General features: G+C 46.5%; 1 protein-coding gene across 1 annotated transcript in view; it reads left to right on the top strand.

The window, feature by feature from the left end:
• LOC109871245 (integrin beta-5) overlaps nt 1–17001 on the top strand; it is an 87824-nt gene extending 70823 nt beyond the window's left edge. Inside the window, exons 12-15 of the mRNA XM_020462055.2 lie at nt 3688–3788; nt 7566–7685; nt 15501–15667; nt 16279–17001. Of these exons, the coding sequence (XP_020317644.1) occupies nt 3688–3788; nt 7566–7685; nt 15501–15667; nt 16279–16374 (484 nt within the window). The 3' untranslated portion in view covers nt 16375–17001. The remainder of the gene's footprint in view (nt 1–3687; nt 3789–7565; nt 7686–15500; nt 15668–16278) is intronic.
• Nucleotides 17002–17403: the final 402 nt, after the last annotated feature.

The raw sequence follows: 17403 nt of genomic DNA, 5'->3' as shown, positions 1-17403 counted from the left end.
TGGAGGGCCTGTTGTCCGGACCTCTGGCAGTCTCTATGGGGGTGCCACAGGGTTCAATTCTCGGGCCGACTCTTTTCTCTCTATACATCAATGATGTTGCTCTTGCTGCTGGTGATTCTCTGATCCACCTCTACGCAGACGGCACCATTCTGTATACCCCCCCCCCCCTTCTTTGGACACTGTGTTAACTAACCTCCAGACAAGCTTCAATGCCATACAACTCTTCTTCAATGGCCTCCAACTGCTCTTAAATGCAAGTAAAACTAAATGCATGCTCTTCAACCAATCGCTGCACCTGCCCGCCCGTCCAGCATCACGGTTCTGAATATGTGGACAACTAAATGCCTAGGTGTCTGGTTAGACTGTAAACTCTCATTCCAGACTCACATTAAGCATCTCCAATCCAAAATTAAATCTAGAATTGGCTTCCTATTTTGCAACAAAGCATCCTTCACTCATGCTGCCAAACATACCTAAACATAAAACAGACTTCTGCCGATCCTTGACTTCGGCGATGTCATTTACAAAATAGACTGAGTAGGAGGCTATCTACACTCTGTGTAGTCTATCACAGTGCCATCTGTTTTGTCACCAAAGCCCCATATACTACCCACCACTACGACCTGTATGCTCTCGTTAGCTGGCCCTCGCTTCATATTCGTCGCCAAACCCACTGGCTCCAGGTCATCTATAAGTCTTTGATATGTAAAGCCCCGCCGTATCTCAACTCACTGGTCACCATAGCAACACCCACCCGTAGCACTGGCTTCAGCAGGTGTATTTCACTGCTCACCCCCAGAATGTTGTTCATTGACAACAGCTCAGCCTTCAACACCATGTGCCCTCCAAACTCATTACTATGCTCAGGGCCCTGGGTCTGAACCCCTCCCTGTGCAACTGGGTACTGGACTTCCTGACAAGCAGAACCCAAGTGGTGAAGGTACTCAACACGGGGCCCCACAAGGGTGCGTGCTCAGTCCCGTCCTGTACTCCCTGTTCACCCATAACTGCTTGGCCAAACACGTCTACAACTCAATTATCAAGTTTGCAGATGTCACAACAGTGGTAGGCTTGATTACCAACAACGATGAGACAGCTTACAGGGAGGAGGTGAGAGAGGTGGTCCCTTTACACAGACAGTGTGGTGAAGAAGGCTCAACAGCACCTCTTCAACCTCAGGAGACTGAAGAAGTACGCCTTGGCCCTTAAGACCCTCACAAACGTCTACAGATGCACCATGGAGAGCATCTTGTCAGGCTGTAGCACCACTTGGTACGGCAACTGCACCGCCAGCAACCTCAGGGTTCTCCTAAGGGTGGTGAGGTTAGCCCAATGCATCACCAGGGGCATGCTACAATCTAGAAGGCGTACAGGTACTTCAAAGCTTGGACCGAGAGACTGAGAACTTCTATCTCCAGGCCATCAGACTGTTAAACAGTCACCACTAGCCAGCCTCCACCCAGTACCCTGCCCTGAACCTTAGTCACTGTTCTAGCCGGCTACCACCCGGTATTCTACCCAGAACCTTAGAGACTGTTGCCCTATGTACAGCGTCATTGAACACTGGGGTGGCAGGTAGCCTAGTGGTAGAGAGTTGGACTAGTAACCAAAAGGTTGCAAGATCGAATCCCCGAACTGACAAGGATTCTGCCGCTGATTGTCATTCTGCCCCTGAACAAGGCAGTTATTCCTAGGCTGTCATTGAAAATAAGAATTTGTTCTTAACTGACCTGCCTAGTTAAATAAAGGTCAAATAAAAAAATGTTTACATACTGTTTTTCCCGCTGTATATGTATATACACTATTCTAGTCATGGCTCTACCTATATAACTGCTGTGCTCTACACATCTTTTCTATTTTTTCGATATACTGTCCATGATGTCTTTGCACACCATTTTATATATTTGTGTGTGTGTGTGTATAATATATATATATATATACAGTTGAAGTCGGAAGTTTACATACACCTTAGCAAAATACATTTAAACTCAGTTTTTCACAATTCCTGACATTTAATCCTAGTAAAAATGCCCTGTCTTAGGTCAGTTAGGATACGTTGCTCAATTGGTATCAAGAGACCTAATGTGTGCCAGGAAATCATTCCCGCGACCTGCCTGTACCGTTGACACCAGTCAGAATGGGGCCATGGACTCAAATCAAATTTTATTTGTCCATGCTCCAAATACAACAGGTGTAGACCTTACAGTGAAATGCTTACTTACAAGCCCTTAACTCGTACTGCTTACGCAAAATCCTGACTCTGCCTTTAGCCCATCCGTGACAAGGACCAACGAGTTGTGTGTTCCAAGATGCCTTTCTGCACACCACTGTTGTACTGCGTTGTTATTTACCTGTTTGTGGCCCGCCTGGTAGCTTGTACTATCCTTGCCATCCTTGCCTGTTTTCACCCACAGGACTGCCGCTGACTGAATATTGTTTTGTTTGTCGCACCATTCTGGGTTAACCGTAGACACTGTCATGTGTGAAAAGCCCAGGAGGCCGGCAGTTTCTGAGATACTGGAACAGGTGCGTCTGGCACCAACGATCATACCACGCTCAGTCACGTAGGTCACTTATGTTGCCCACTCTAACGTTCAATCAAACAGTAACTGGATGCCTGTCTGCCTGCTTTATATAGCAAGCCACGGCAACGTGACTCACTGTTTGTAGAAGTGTACCTAATAAATTGGCCACGGTGTATATTTATATACCAGTTTCTGACATTTCTCATTATGATATTTCATAAGAGCAGTACGACGAGACGGCCTACAGGGAGGAGGTGAGGGCCCTCGGAGTGTGGTGTCAGGAAAATAACCTCACACTCAACGTCAACAAAACTAAGGAGATGATTGTGGACTTCAGGAAACAGCAGAGGGAACCCCCCTATCCACATCGATGGAACAGTAGAGGAGAGGGTAGCAAGGTTTAAGTTCCTTGGCATACACATCACAGACAAACTGAATTGGTCCACTCACACGGACAGCATCGTGAAGAAGGCGCAAATTTTTTACAATTTTATATCTTTGTTTGAAGCCTGAAATGTGGCAAAAGGTCGCAAAGTTCAAGGGGGCCGAATACTTTCGCAAGGCACTGTATCTTTATGTACATATTCTTTATCCCCTTACACTGTGTATAAGACAGTCGTTTTTTTTTTTAATTGTTAGTTAGATTACTTGTTGGATTATTACTGCATTGTCGGAACTAGAAGCACAAGCATTTCGCTACACTCGCATTAACATCTGCTAACCATGTGTATGTGACAAATAAAATAAAATTTGATTTAATTTGGGGGGGGGGGGGTGTTATGTGTGTATTGTTTAGTATGTTGTTGCTAGGTATTACTGCACTGTTGGAGCTAGAAAAACAAGCATTTCGCTGCACCTGTGTACGCAACCAATAAACTTTGATTTGAATTTGTTGCTATCAGTCAGGAGTCAGGACTGTGGTACCCTCACAACATGCTCCTATCGTCACACATGGATCTTATTTGAGAGAGGTTAAAGGTGACCTTTTAGTGTGTGACCATTGACCCTAAACTGACCTTAACCTCAAGTCCTGTTCACACACAGTCTGTTCACCTCTGTGCTCCTATGAACACGACACGTGTATGATGTATGTCATTATGCCACGCTTACAGTCTCTCTCTCTCTGTCTCTCTCTATCCATCCCTCCCTCTCTCTGCTCCAGGGAATGCATCGAATGCCGGCTTTTCAGCTCTGGAAGACTGTCCGACAACCAGACCTGCCAGCGGCTATGCAAGGATGAGATCATCACTGTGGAAACGCTTAGTGAGTAAACACACTGACTGTGGTTCCTTTCTTTAACATCAGCTGGCCTGCAGACACACACAGAGAGGAGTATCAACGTCTGTGGTTAGCGTCTGCAACACTTTCAGTTGTGTCGATGCAATACATACTGTACTTCTTCCCTTGTCCTTGTTTATTAGCTGTCCCCTACTCTTACTGGGCAGAGCTTCGCCAAAACATGCCATACATACAGCTGTTTTAGATAATGTGACATGACCCAGCTGCTCTGACAGGGTAGCTTCAGACCAAAGTAAAGCACACTCATGAACACACAGTGCCTGGCCATCTCTGTGCTAATACAGCCCCCACGTCACATGTATATTTAATTATGAAAATAAATATACCCTCTCCAGTCCAGAGTGGGCGTCTGTTTATGTTATTATCTGGCGAGTGTCAGTCTGGGTCTGTAGTGGCAGAGCAGACATATCTTCTGTTCTGTCCTCCTGATAGCAGCTTATAATAACAGCCGGGCTGCGCCATGCAGCCAAAGCCTTCATTTTGTCCAAAGACACGCAGTCCCCTTTGAAATATGACGCCCTAAAGGCGTCCGAATACATAGGTTTGGTTTGCTTCTAGCAGAACTCGGCTAGGCGACGCGAACGTCTGTGATTGCATATTCTCTATGGGTCTTTGCTTGAAAAACTAGAAAAAAGTGGCAAAATATTACTGTTTGTCCCTTTTGAGCCACCGTAGCAACAACGTGCCCAGTAACATTTCTTCATAAATCAGAATTAATCTAAGATAAATCAAGAAATCTGTAATTAATTTTGACCTTTTTGCAGGGGTCTTAATCAAGCAATTTTACATCTATCTAAGATGTTTGGTGCACTTCTTCTCAAGAGAAAAAATGTAGGGTGGCTTCCATCTTTCTTAAATGGAAGAAGTTTGGAACCACCAAGAGTCTTCCTAGAGCCGGCCTCCTGGCCAAACTGGTGAGAAGGGCCTTGGCCAGGGAGGTGACCAAGAACATGATGGTCACTCTGACAGAGCTCCAAAGTTCCTCTGTGGAGATGGGAGAACCTTCCAGAAGGACAACCATCTCTGCAGCACTCTACCAATCAGGCCTTTATGGTAGAGTGGCCAGACTGAAGCCGCTCCTCAGTAAAGGCACATGAGAGCCATCTTGGAGTTTGCCAAAAAGCACCTAAAGAACTCTCTGACCATAAGAAACAAGATTCTCTGGACTGATGAAAGATTGAACTCTCTGGCCTGAATGCCAAACGACAAGTCTGGAGGAAAGCACACAGAGCACACCCTAAGCACACAGACAAGACAACACAGAGTGGCTTCAGGACAAGTCTCTGGATGTCCTTGAGTGGCCCAATCAGAGCCCGGACTTGAACCCGATTTGAACATTTCTGGAAAAACCTGAAGATAGCTGTACAGCTCCCCATCCACCCTGACAGAGCTTGAGAGGATCTGCAGAGAAGAATGGGAGAAACTCCCCAAATACAGGTGTGCCAAGCTTGTCGCGTCATACCCAAGAAGACTTGAGGCTGTAATTGCTGCCAAAGGTGCTTTAACAAAGTACTGAGTAAAGGGTCTGAATACTTGTGTAAATGTGATATAAGTTTTTTTACTTGCATGTATTTCTCCACCTGTTTTTGCTTTGTCATTATGGGGGTATTGTGATGTCATTATGGGGTATTGTGATGTCATTATGGGGTATTGTGTGTAGATTGATGAGGGGGGGAAAACAATTTAATACATTTTAGATTAAGGCTGTAACATAACAAAATGTGGAAAAATCAAGGGGTCTGAATACTTTCCGAATGCACTGTATGCGCAAACTGTTTAGACTGGGAAGCATGTCACAGGTTTAGAAGCACCCCTGCCTACCTCCTCCCTACCGCGCCCTCAAAACAAACATGTAACTCTACCTGCAACCATAAAGCTAAACTGTCATTGCGTGATGTCTTTTAAAAGCATGGCCCGTAAGTGGAACAGAGTCCCAGGGCTTTTGACTGTAAAAAAAAGCTTTTCACTCCACCTCAGCATTGCGGGATATATTTAACTTGTGCCTAGGAATGTTTTAATAAGTTAATGTTAGTTGTCTGGGAATTATCATGATGACATGCCTGGCGGAGATTTGAAGGGCTTGTTATTCAACTATTTTAAGGCCCTTCCCTCTGTGTCACCCAGCTCTGCCCTCCCTGTTCCAGGACTGGGGTTTTACTGCATTCTCTCTCTGCTATTCCAACCTTCCCTCTGTGTCACCCAGCTCTGCCCTCCCTGTTCCAGGACTGGGGTTTTACTGCATTCTCTCTCTGCTATTCCAACCTTCCCTCTGTGTCACCCAGCTCTGCCCTCCCTGTTCCAGGACTGGGGTTTTACTGCATTCTCTCTCTGCTATTCCAACCTTCCCTCTGTGTCACCCAGCTCTGCCCTCCCTGTTCCAGGACAGCTCTGTTTTACTGCATTCTCTCTCTGCTATTCCAACCTTCCCTCTGTGTCACCCAGCTCTGCCCTCCCTGTTCCAGGACAGCTCTGTTTTACTGCATTCTCTCTCTGCTATTCCAACCTTCCCTCTGTGTCACCCAGCTCTGCCCTCCCTGTTCCAGGACTGCTCTGTTTTACTGCATTCTCTCTCTGCTATTCCAACCTTCCCTCTGTGTCACCCAGCTCTGCCCTCCCTTTTCCAGGACTGCTCTGTTTTACTGCATTCTCTCTCTGCTATTCCAACCTTCCCTCTGTGTCACCCAGCTCTGCCCTCCCTGTTCCAGGACTGGGGTTTTACTGCATTCTCTCTCTGCTATTCCAACCTTCCCTCTGTGTCACCCAGCTCTGCCCTCCCTGTTCCAGGACTGCTCTGTTTTACTGCATTCTCTCTCTGCTATTCCAACCTTCCCTCTGTGTCACCCAGCTCTGCCCTCCCTGTTCCAGGACTGGGGTTTTACTGCATTCTCTCTCTGCTATTCCAACCTTCCCTCTGTGTCACCCAGCTCTGCCCTCCCTGTTCCAGGACTGCTCTGTTTTACTGCATTCTATCTCTGCTATTCCAACCTTCCCTCTGTGTCACCCAGCTCTGCCCTCCCTGTTCCAGGACTGCTCTGTTTTACTGCATTCTCTCTCTGCTATTCCAACCTTCCCTCTGTGTCACCCAGCTCTGCCCTCCCTGTTCCAGGACTGCTCTGTTTTACTGCATTCTCTCTCTGCTATTCCAACCTTCCCTCTGTGTCACCCAGCTCTGCCTTCCCTGTTCCAGGACTGCTCTGTTTTACTGCATTCTCTCTCTGCTATTCCAACCTTCCCTCTGTGTCACCCAGCTCTGCCCTCCCTGTTCCAGGACTGCTCTGTTTTACTGCATTCTCTCTCTGCTATTCCAACCATCTGACTTCCCCTAATGGACTCCTCATGTACATTCCGGGAACTTATCTTTCGCCAAAAGCGAAGGGGAGAAGGAAGGGCTGGAGGTGGCGATGGGTAAAAAGCAAGGGGTAAAGGCTGGAGGTAGTCTGGCTCCCCAAGGCAGTTTGAATATTTAAATAATAAAGAGTTCGCAAAAACAAGGACAAGAAAGCAAAGCAAATGTCTGTCCTTACCGTGGAGTGCAATCATTCACTATACAAGAATGCTTTTCCAATAAAATAATACATGTTGATCTGTTTTTGCACAGTGTTGTGCTGTTGGATCTCTCCCCATTCTCTTGTTTTCTTTCTTTTCTCTTTCTCTCCTCTCTCTCCCTGAAGCTGTACGTTTAGCCAGCTGTTTTATTGCTTGTGTCTCACCAGTGCCTCTCTCTTTTCTCCCCTCTCACAGAAACAGACGACCCCAACGCTGTCCTCTGCCTGTACAAGACGGAGAACGAATGTGTGATGAAGTTCACGTACTCTGAACACGCCAACGGCATGTCAGTCCTCACAGCTCTCAAAGAGCCAGGTCAGTACTGGTCAAAGACTATCCTCTGCTTCACAAAACATGGACATAACCCATTAGCCAACTGCTTCTCCTCATACATTCATTTTCACAGAAATGGAGAAGAAAACACAAACACAGAAGGCCATGTGTTGCTGATGTACGAAAATAGACCCTATCTGTTTATTATTATGAGTCTGTGCTGGGCCTCTTGTGCACATGCATTCTATTGGACAGTGTGGGGATGATATTAGATTTATATGTCATTGTGTAAACAAAGGCCTGTTTTTTAAGAGCCATTGTTTATATTAGTTTGTTTGTGACTTTCCTGTGTATGTATCCCTTCCTGTCTTTGTATCCTGTCCATGCCTTTTTCTATGTTTCTGGTCTGTCTCTTGCCTATATCGGTCTATTTATATGTTCCTGTCTATATATATCTCTTTCTATATTTGTCCTGTCTATCTGTCTATTTCTATGTTCCTATCTACAGTGGGGAGAACAAGTATTTGATACACTGCCGATTTTGCAGGTTTTCCTACTTACAAAGCATGCAGAGGTCTGTAATTTTTATCATAGGTACACTTCAACTGTGAGAGACGGAATCTGAAACAGAAATCCAGAAAATCACATTGTATGATTTAAGTTTTTAATTTGCATTTTATTGCATGACATACAGTGGGGCAAAAAAGTATTTAGTCAGCCACCAATTGTGCAAGTTCTCCCACTTAAAAAGATGAGGCCTGTAATTTTCATCATAGTTACACTTCAACTATGACAGACAAAATGAGAAAAAAAATCCAGAAAATCACATTGTAGGATTTTTTATGAATTTATTTGCAAATTATGGTGGAAAATAAGTATTTGGTCACCTACAAACATGCAAGATTTCTGGCTCTCACAGACCTGTAACTTCTTCTTTAAGAGGCTCCTCTGTCCTCCACTCGTTACCTGTAATAATGGCACGTGTTTGAACTTGTTATCAGCATAAAAGACACCTGTCCACAACCTCAAACAGTCACACTCCAAACTCCACTATGACCAAGACCAAAGAGCTGTCAAAGGACACCAGAAACAAAATTGTAGACCTGCACCAGGCTGGGAAGACTGAATCTGCAATAGGTAAGCAGCTTGGTTTGAAGAAATCAACTGTGGGAACAATTATTAGGAAATGGAAGACGTACAAGACCTCCCAAGATCTCCCTTGATCTGTGGCTCGATGCAAGATCTCACCCCGTGGAGTCAAAATGATCACAAGAACGGTGAGCAAAAATCCCAGAACCACACGGGGGGACCTAGTGAATGACCTGCAGAGAGCTGGGACCAAAGTAACAAAGCAGTAACACACTACGCCGCCAGGGACTCAAATCCTGCAGTGCCAGACGTGTCCCCCTGCTTAAGCCAGTACATGTCCAGGCCCGTCTGAAGTTTGCCAGAGAGAATTTGGATGATCCAGAAGAAGATTGGGAGAATGTCATATGGTCAGATGAAACCAAAATATAACTTTTGGGTAAAAACTCAACTCGTTGTGTTTGGATGACAAAGAATGCTGAGTTGCATCCAAAGAACACCATACCTACTGTGAAGCATGGGGGTGGAAACATCATGCTTTGGGGCTGTTTTTCTGCAAAGGGACCAGGACGACTGATCCGTGTAAAGGAAAGAATGAATGGGGCCATGTATCGTGAGATTTTGAGTGAAAACCTCCTTCCATCAGCAAGGGCATTGAAGATTAAACGTGGCTGGGTCTTTCAGCGTGACAATGATCCCAAACACACTGCCCGGGCAACGAAGGAGTGGCTTCGTAAGAAGCATTTCAAGGTCCTGGAGTGGCCTAGCCAGTCTCCAGATCTCAACCCCATAGAAAATCTTTGGTGGGAGTTGAAAGTCCGTGTTGCCCAGCAACAGCCCCAAAACATCACTGCTCTAGAGGAGATCTGCATGGAGAAATGGGCCAAAAAACCTTGTGAAGACTTACAGAAAACGTTTGACCTCTGTCATTGCCAACAAAGGGTATATAACAAAGTATTGAGAAACTTTTGTTATTGACCAAATACTTATTTCCCACCATAATTTGCAAATAAATTCATTAAAAATCCTACAATGTGATTTTCTGGATTTTTTTTTCTAATTTTGTCTGTCATAGCTGAAGTGTAACTATGATGAAAATTACAGGCCTCATCTTTTTAAGTGGGAGAACTTGCACAATTGGTGGCTGACTAAATACTTTTTTGCCCCACTGTACGTATTTGATCACCTACTAACCAGTAAGAATTCCGGCTCTCACAGACCTGTTAGTTTTTCTTTAAGAAGCCCTCCTGTTCTCCACTCATTACCTGTATTAACTGCACCTGTTTGCACTCGTTACCTGTATAAAAGACACCTGTCCACACACTCAATCAAACAGACTCCAACCTCTCCGCAATGGCCAAGACCAGAGAGCTGTGTAAGGACATCAGGGTTAAAATTGTAGACCTGCACAAGGCTGGGATGGCCTACAGGACAATAGGCAAGCAGCTTGTTGAGAAGGCAACAACTGTTGCTGCAATTATTAGAAAATGGAAGAAGTTCAAGATGACGGTCAATCATCCTCGGTCTGGGGCTCCATGCAAGATCTCACCTCGTGGGGTATCAATGATCATGAGGTAGGTGAGGGATCAGCCCAGAACTACACGGCAGGACCTGGTCAATGACCTGAAGAGAGCTGGGACCACAGTCTCAAAGAAAACCATTAGTAACACACTATGCCGTCATGGATTAAAATCCTGCAGCGCACGCAAGGTCCCCCTGCTCAAGCCAGCGCATGTCCAGGCCCATCTGAAGTTTGCCAATAACCATCTGGATGATCTAGAGGAGGAATGGGAGAAGGTCATGTGGTCTGATGAGACAAAAATAGAGCTTTTTGGTCTGAACTCCACTCGTCGTGTTTGGAGGAAGAAGAAGGATGAGTACAACCCCAAGAACACCATCCTAACCGTGAAGCATGGAGGTGGAAACATCATTCTTTGGGGATGCTTTTCTGCAAAGGGGACAGGACGACTGACCGTATTGAGAGGAGGATGGATGGGGCCATGTATCACGAGATCTTGGCCAACAACCTCCTTCCCTCAGTAAGAGCATTGAAGATGGGTCGTGGCTGGGTCTTCCAGCATGACAATGACCCGAAACACACAGCCAGGGCAACCACAGCCAGGGAGTGGCCTAGCCAGTCTCCAGACCTGAACCCAATAGAACATCTTTGGAGGGAGCTGAAAGTCCGTATTGCCCAGCGACAGCCTCCGAAACCTGAAGGATCTGGAGAAGGTCTGTATGGAGGAGTGGGCCAAAATCCCTGCTGCAGTGTGTGCAAACCTGGTCAAGAACTACAGGAAACGTATGATCTCTGTAATTGCAAACAAGGTTTCTGTACCAAATATTAAGTTCTGCTTTTCTGATGTATCAAATACTTATGTCATGTAATAAAATGCAAATGAATTACTTAAAATCATACATTGTGATTTTCTGGATTTTTGTTTTAGATTCCATCTCTCACAGTTGAAATGTACCTATGATAAAATTACAGACCTCTACATGCTTTGTAAGTAGGACAATCTGCAAAATCGGCAGTGTATCAAATACTTGTTCTCCCCACTGTATATGATTGTGGACTACAGGAAAAGGAGGACCGAGCACGCCACCATTGTCATCGACTGGGCTGTAGTGGAGCAGGTTGAGAGCTCCATGGTGTCCACATCACCAACAAACTATCATGGTCCAAACACACCAAGACAGTTGTGAAGAGGGCCCGACCTAACTTATTCCCCCCTCAGGAGACTGAAAAGATTTGGCATGGGTCCTCAGATCCTCAAAAAATTCTACAGCTGCACCATCGAGAGCATCCTGACTGCACTCGCATTAACAGCTGCTAACCATGTGTATGTGACAAATAAAATTTGATTTGGTTGCATCACTGCCCGGTATGGAAACTGCTCGGCCTCCAACTGCAAGTCACTACAGAGGGTAGTGCGTACGGCCCAGTACATCACGGGTGCTAAGCTTCCTGCCATCCAGGACCTCTATACCAGGCGGTGTCAGAGGAAGGCCCTAAAAATTGTCAAAGACTCCAGCCACCCTAGTCATAGACTGTTCTCTCTGCTACCGCACGGCAAGCAGTACCGGAGCGCCAAGTCTAGGTCCAAAAGGCTTTTTAGCAGCTTCTACCCCCCAACCCATAAGACTCATGAACAGCTAATCAAATGGCTACCCAGACTATTTGCATATTCCCCCCACTTTTACGCTGCTGCCTCTCTGTTTATTATCTATACATAGTCACTTTAATAGCTCTACCTTCATGTACATATTACCTCGACTAACCGGTGCCCCCGCACATTGACTCTGTACCGGTACCCTCTATATATAGCCTCACTACTGTTATTTTACTGCTGCTCTTTAATTATTTGTTACTTTCATTTTTTATATATCTATTTTTTACTTAACACTTATTTTTCTTAATACTGCATTGTTGGTTAAGGGCTTGTAATTAAGCATTTCACTGTAAAGTCTACACCTGTTGTATTCGGCGCATGTGACAAATAAAATTGAATTTGTTATGTCTCTTTATTTATCCGGTCTATTTAAATGTTCCTGTCTATATCTCTCGTTGTATATTTGTCTTAATCTTTGAGTATTTTCTTTGTTCCTGTGTATATCTGTGTAACGGTGTTCTTCGTTTGTTGAAAGAGAGTCGGACCGAAATGCAGCGTAGTGGTTACTCATGACTTTAATGAAAAAAGTGACACATGAAATAACTATACAAAAATACAAAACAACAAACGGAACGTGAAACCTAATTACAGCCTATCTGGTGAAACTACACAGAGACAGGATCAATCACCCACAAAATAGACAGTGAAACCCCGGCTACCTAAATATGGTTCCCAATCAGAGACCACGAGAATCACCTGACTGATTGAGAACTGCCTCAGGCAGCCAAGCCTATGCTAGACACACCCCTAATCAGCCACAATCCCAATGCCTACAAAAACCCCAATACGACAACACAATAAATATAAACCCATGTCACACCCTGGCCTGACCAAACATATAACGAAAACGCAAAATGCTATGACCAAGGCGTGACAGAACCCCCCCCCCAAGGTGCGGACTCCCGGACGCACCTCAAAACCATAGGGAGGGTCCGGCTGGGCGTCTGTCCATGGTGGCGGCTCCGGCTCGGGACGTGGACCCCACTCCATAAATGTCATAGTTCCTCCCCTTCGCGTCCTGGGATAATCCACCCTTGCCGCCGACCATGGCCTAATAGTCCTCACCCAGAACCCCACAGAACTGAGGAGCAGCTCGTGACTGAGGGGCATCTCGGGACTGAGGGGCATCTCGGGACTGAGGGGCAGCTCGGGACTGAGGGGCAGCTCGGGACTGAGGGGCAGCTCGGGACTGAGGAGCAGCCCGGAACTGAGGGGCAGCCCGGAACTGAGGGGCAGCCCAGTACTGAGAGGAAGCCCAGTACTGAGAGGAAGCCCAGTACTGAGATGAAGCTCAGGTAGGTCCTGGCTGGCTGGCGGATCTGGAAGATTCTGGTTGACTAGCAGATCTGGAAGATTCTGGTTGACTAGCAGATCTGGAAGATTCTGGTTGACAGGCTGATCTGGAAGAATCTGGTTGACTGGCAGATCTAGAAGATCATGGCTGACTGGTGGATCTAGCTGCTCTATGCAGACTGACAGCTCTGACTGCTCCATGCAGGCTGACAGCTCCTTGCAGACTGGCAGCTCTTTGCAGACTGGCAGCTCTGGCTGCTTCATGCAGACTGACAGCTCTGACTGCTCCATGCAGGCTGACAGCACCCTGCAGACTGGCAGCTCCTTGCAGACTGACAGCTCCTTGCAGACTGACAGCTCCCTGCAGACTGACAGCTCTGACTGCTCCATGCAGGCTGACAGCTCCTTGCAGACTGACAGCTCCCTGCAGACTGGCAGCCCTTTGCAGACTGACATCTCTGGCTGCTTCATGCAGACTGACAGCACCCTGCAGACTGGCAGCTCCTTGCAGACTGACAGCTCCTTGCAGACTGACAGCTCCCTGCAGACTGGCAGCTCTTTGCAGACTGACATCTCTGGCTGCTTCATGCAGACTGACAGCTCTGACTGCTCCATGCAGGCTGACAGCACCCTGCAGACTGGCAGCTCCTTGCAGACTGACAGCTCCTTGCAGACTGACAGCTCTTTGCAGACTGGCAGCTCTGGCTGCTTCATGCAGACTGACAGCTCCCTGCAGACTGGCAGCTCAGGCTGCTTCATGCAGGCAGGAGGCTCCGGCAGCGCTGTAGAGGAGAAAGGCTCTGATAGCGCTGAACAGGCGGGAGACTCCGAAGGCGCAGGAGGGAAGGAAGGCTCTGATAGCGCTGAACAGGCGGGAGACTCCGACAGCGCAGGAGGGAAGGAAGGCTCTGATAGCGCTGCACAGACAGGAGACTCCGGTAGCGCAGGAGAGGAGAAAGGCTCCGACAGCGCTGGAGAGGCGGGAGACTCCGACAGCGCAGGAGAGGCGAGGCGCATTGTAGGCCTGATGCGTGGTGCTGGCACTGGTGATACTGGAGAGAGGACACGCACAGGAAGCTTGGTGCGGGGAGCTGCTACCGGAGGACTGGAGTGTGGAGGTGGCACAGGATGGGCTAGACCGTGAAGGCGTACTGGAGATCTTGAGAGTAGTGTTGGCACAGGACGTGCAAGGCTAGGGATGTGCACAGGAGGCCTGGTGCGTGAGGCTGGAACCAACTTCACCAGCCGACTAACACGCACCTCAGGACGAGTATGGAGCGCTAACTCAGGTGCCATCAAATCCCCGACACGATCCGTCGGACGAATATGGTATCTATAACACCAAGCTATCAACTCCCTCATTACTCTCCACTCCACTTTCCCCATTAATTCCTTCAGTCTCTGCTTCGCTCACCTCTAACACCGGCTCTGGTTCTGGTCTCCTCCTTGGCTCCTCACGATAAACAAGGAGAGTTGGCTCAGGTCTATCTCCTGACTCAGCCACTCTCCCTCTGAGCCCCCCCCCCCCCAATAAATTTTTGGGGCTGCTTTTCGGTTTTCGCTCCGCGCCGCCGTGTCTTTCTTTTCGACTCCATTAGTCTATAGCCCTCTTCGCACTGCTCCAGCGAATCCCAGGCGGGCTCAGGCGCTCTCTCTGGGTCGGCCGCCCACCTGTCTATTTCTTCCCACGTCGTATACTCAAAGCCTCTGCTGTCCATAACGTCCTCCCTTCGCTGCTGCCTGTTAACACGCTGCTCGGTCCGAGTGTGGTGGGTGATTCTGTAACGGCGTTCTTCGTTTGTTGAAAGAGAGTCGGACCGAAATGCAGCGTGGTGGTTACTCATGACTTTAATGAAAAAAGTGACACATGAAATAACTATACAAAAATACAAAACAACAAACGGAACGTGAAACCTAATTACAGCCTATCTGGTGAAACTACACAGAGACAGGATCAATCACCCACAAAATAGACAGTGAAACCCCGGCTACCTAAATATGGTTCCCAATCAGAGACCACGAGAATCACCTGACTCTGATTGAGAACTGCCTCAGGCAGCCAAGCCTACACTAGACACACCCCCAATCAGCCACAATCCCAATGCCTACAAAAAAAACAATACGACAACACAATAAATATAAACCCATGTCACACCCTGGCCTGACCAAACATATAACGAAAACACAAAATACTATGACCAAGGCGTGACAGAACCCCCCCCCCCCAAGGTGCGGACTCCCGGACAATCTGATTTTTATAACCTTTGTTGTATGTTTGTTTGTTTGCCTCCTCTCCCGTCTCCAGAGTGTGGCGCAGCGCCGGACGCCATGACGGTCCTCCTGGCGGTGGTGGGCAGTATCCTACTGGTGGGCATCGTGCTGCTAGCCATCTGGAAGCTGGTCATCACCGTGCACGACCGCAGAGAGTTCGCCCGCTTCCAAAGTGCACGCTCCCGCGCACGATATGAGATGGTGAGGAAGGGGAGTAACCTGCCTACTTCAGTGATTTACATATGAAAGGTTGAATTTATGAGACTGACAATTTTCTGCCAAATACTGTAAGTTATGGGAAGGATAACTGTCCTATCTATTACACCGACTACAGTATCTATCAAATGAAAGGCTGTGAATTACTGTTACTGACTGTTTTGGGCCAGAGTAGATCTAATGCATGTCTGAGAAGGATAGGATATATGCACATTCCATTTAAAATGTTGAGATGTAATGTAGACGTCTAACAGTTGTGGAATTTCAAGGTCATTGAATCTTATTGTGGTGTACCTTTGGAACAGTTTACAAATATCATAACACTCCAGCTAACTGAAGACATATGTAGGATCTGGGATGGGAACATAGTTGTGTATGATACGATCGGTGTGATCAGTGTGAACAGCCTAAGTTGAAGCATCCGCAGGAAAAAAAAACATATGTTGATTGAAACCATCAGATAGATGTCTTCTTGGACAACAGAGCTGTTTGGAAAACTGACTGTTCCAAAGTTCAGAGGCTGCACCTCAAATGTCCACCCTGCCTCGGCATGTGCATTTTAATCAACTGACTGACCCATTTTTCTCCCCCCCCAGGCATCCAACCCCCTGTACAAGCAGCCCATCTCCAACGACTATGTAGAAACCGATTTCAGTATGTACAGCAAGTCTTACAACGGAGCAGCCCACTGACCTCCTCCACACGGGGTGTTGTTGTGGCGGGGGGCACGGCAGGACCGGTCCAAGTAGAGAACCAAGAGGGCTGGGAAATGAAAAAATAAACTCAACCATCTATCTGATCTGCCGAAGACTTATGACGAACTGAAACAGAAGTGGAAACAGTAGTCTGGATTGTTTCTGGGGAACCTGTGGCCTTTTTTCTCTCCCTGACTGAGAAGGGAAATTATCCACTGCCATGACGTGATGAGATGTGACTGAAAGCTCTGGTCGGACCTGTGTGCTTTACTGAGCTCTGATCTGCCCTGTGTGCTTTACTGAGCTCTGATCTGCCCTGTGTGCTTTACTGAGCTCTTGTCTGATCTGTGTGATTTACTGATGTCAGTAGAATACAGCCCAGAGGACGAGCAGCAACATTCATGGACTCTTGGTCTGGAACTTGTTTAAAGAGGACAGAGATAATATGTGGTCCTCCGAGTCTTTTCTCCAACTAACAAGCAGATGTTATATAAACAAAATGGACTTCGTCGACAGAACAATGAAACCATGTCTTTCACTGACAATTTGAGTGAATTTACCAACTTTATAGTACATAAACCATAACTCCTCCTTCACATAAGCAGCAATATATATATATATATATATATATATATATATATATATATATATATATATATATATATATATATATATATATATATATATATATATATATATTGTACAGACAGACAGACAAGGCATCAAGTTATATTTTTGTTTTTTTTACTCTGAAAAATGCCTTTCCTGACAGTCAACTATGCATCCTTCTTCATAACAAGTGGAAATATTCAATAATGTAACGTTACATCAGCAGGAGTCGTTCAGGTTCATGACATAAAAAGAGCACATATTTTTGGGTGACGATGACGTTGACATCATGGTACTAAACATTAAAAGAGCACTAGTTTTCTTACCCTTGTTTTACACGACAGATGAGGATGTTATTAGGAGAGTCTCATAAAGTGACTAAGAATCTCTCTATTCTCGTTGTGTTGTTGTTACACG

The sequence above is a fragment of the Oncorhynchus kisutch genome, linkage group LG26, assembly GCF_002021735.2.
Source record: "Oncorhynchus kisutch isolate 150728-3 linkage group LG26, Okis_V2, whole genome shotgun sequence".
In the NCBI taxonomy this organism is placed as follows: Eukaryota; Metazoa; Chordata; class Actinopteri; order Salmoniformes; family Salmonidae; genus Oncorhynchus; species Oncorhynchus kisutch.
Note: the sequence above shows the minus strand (reverse complement) of the source record. Positions and strands in the feature narration are given on the sequence as shown.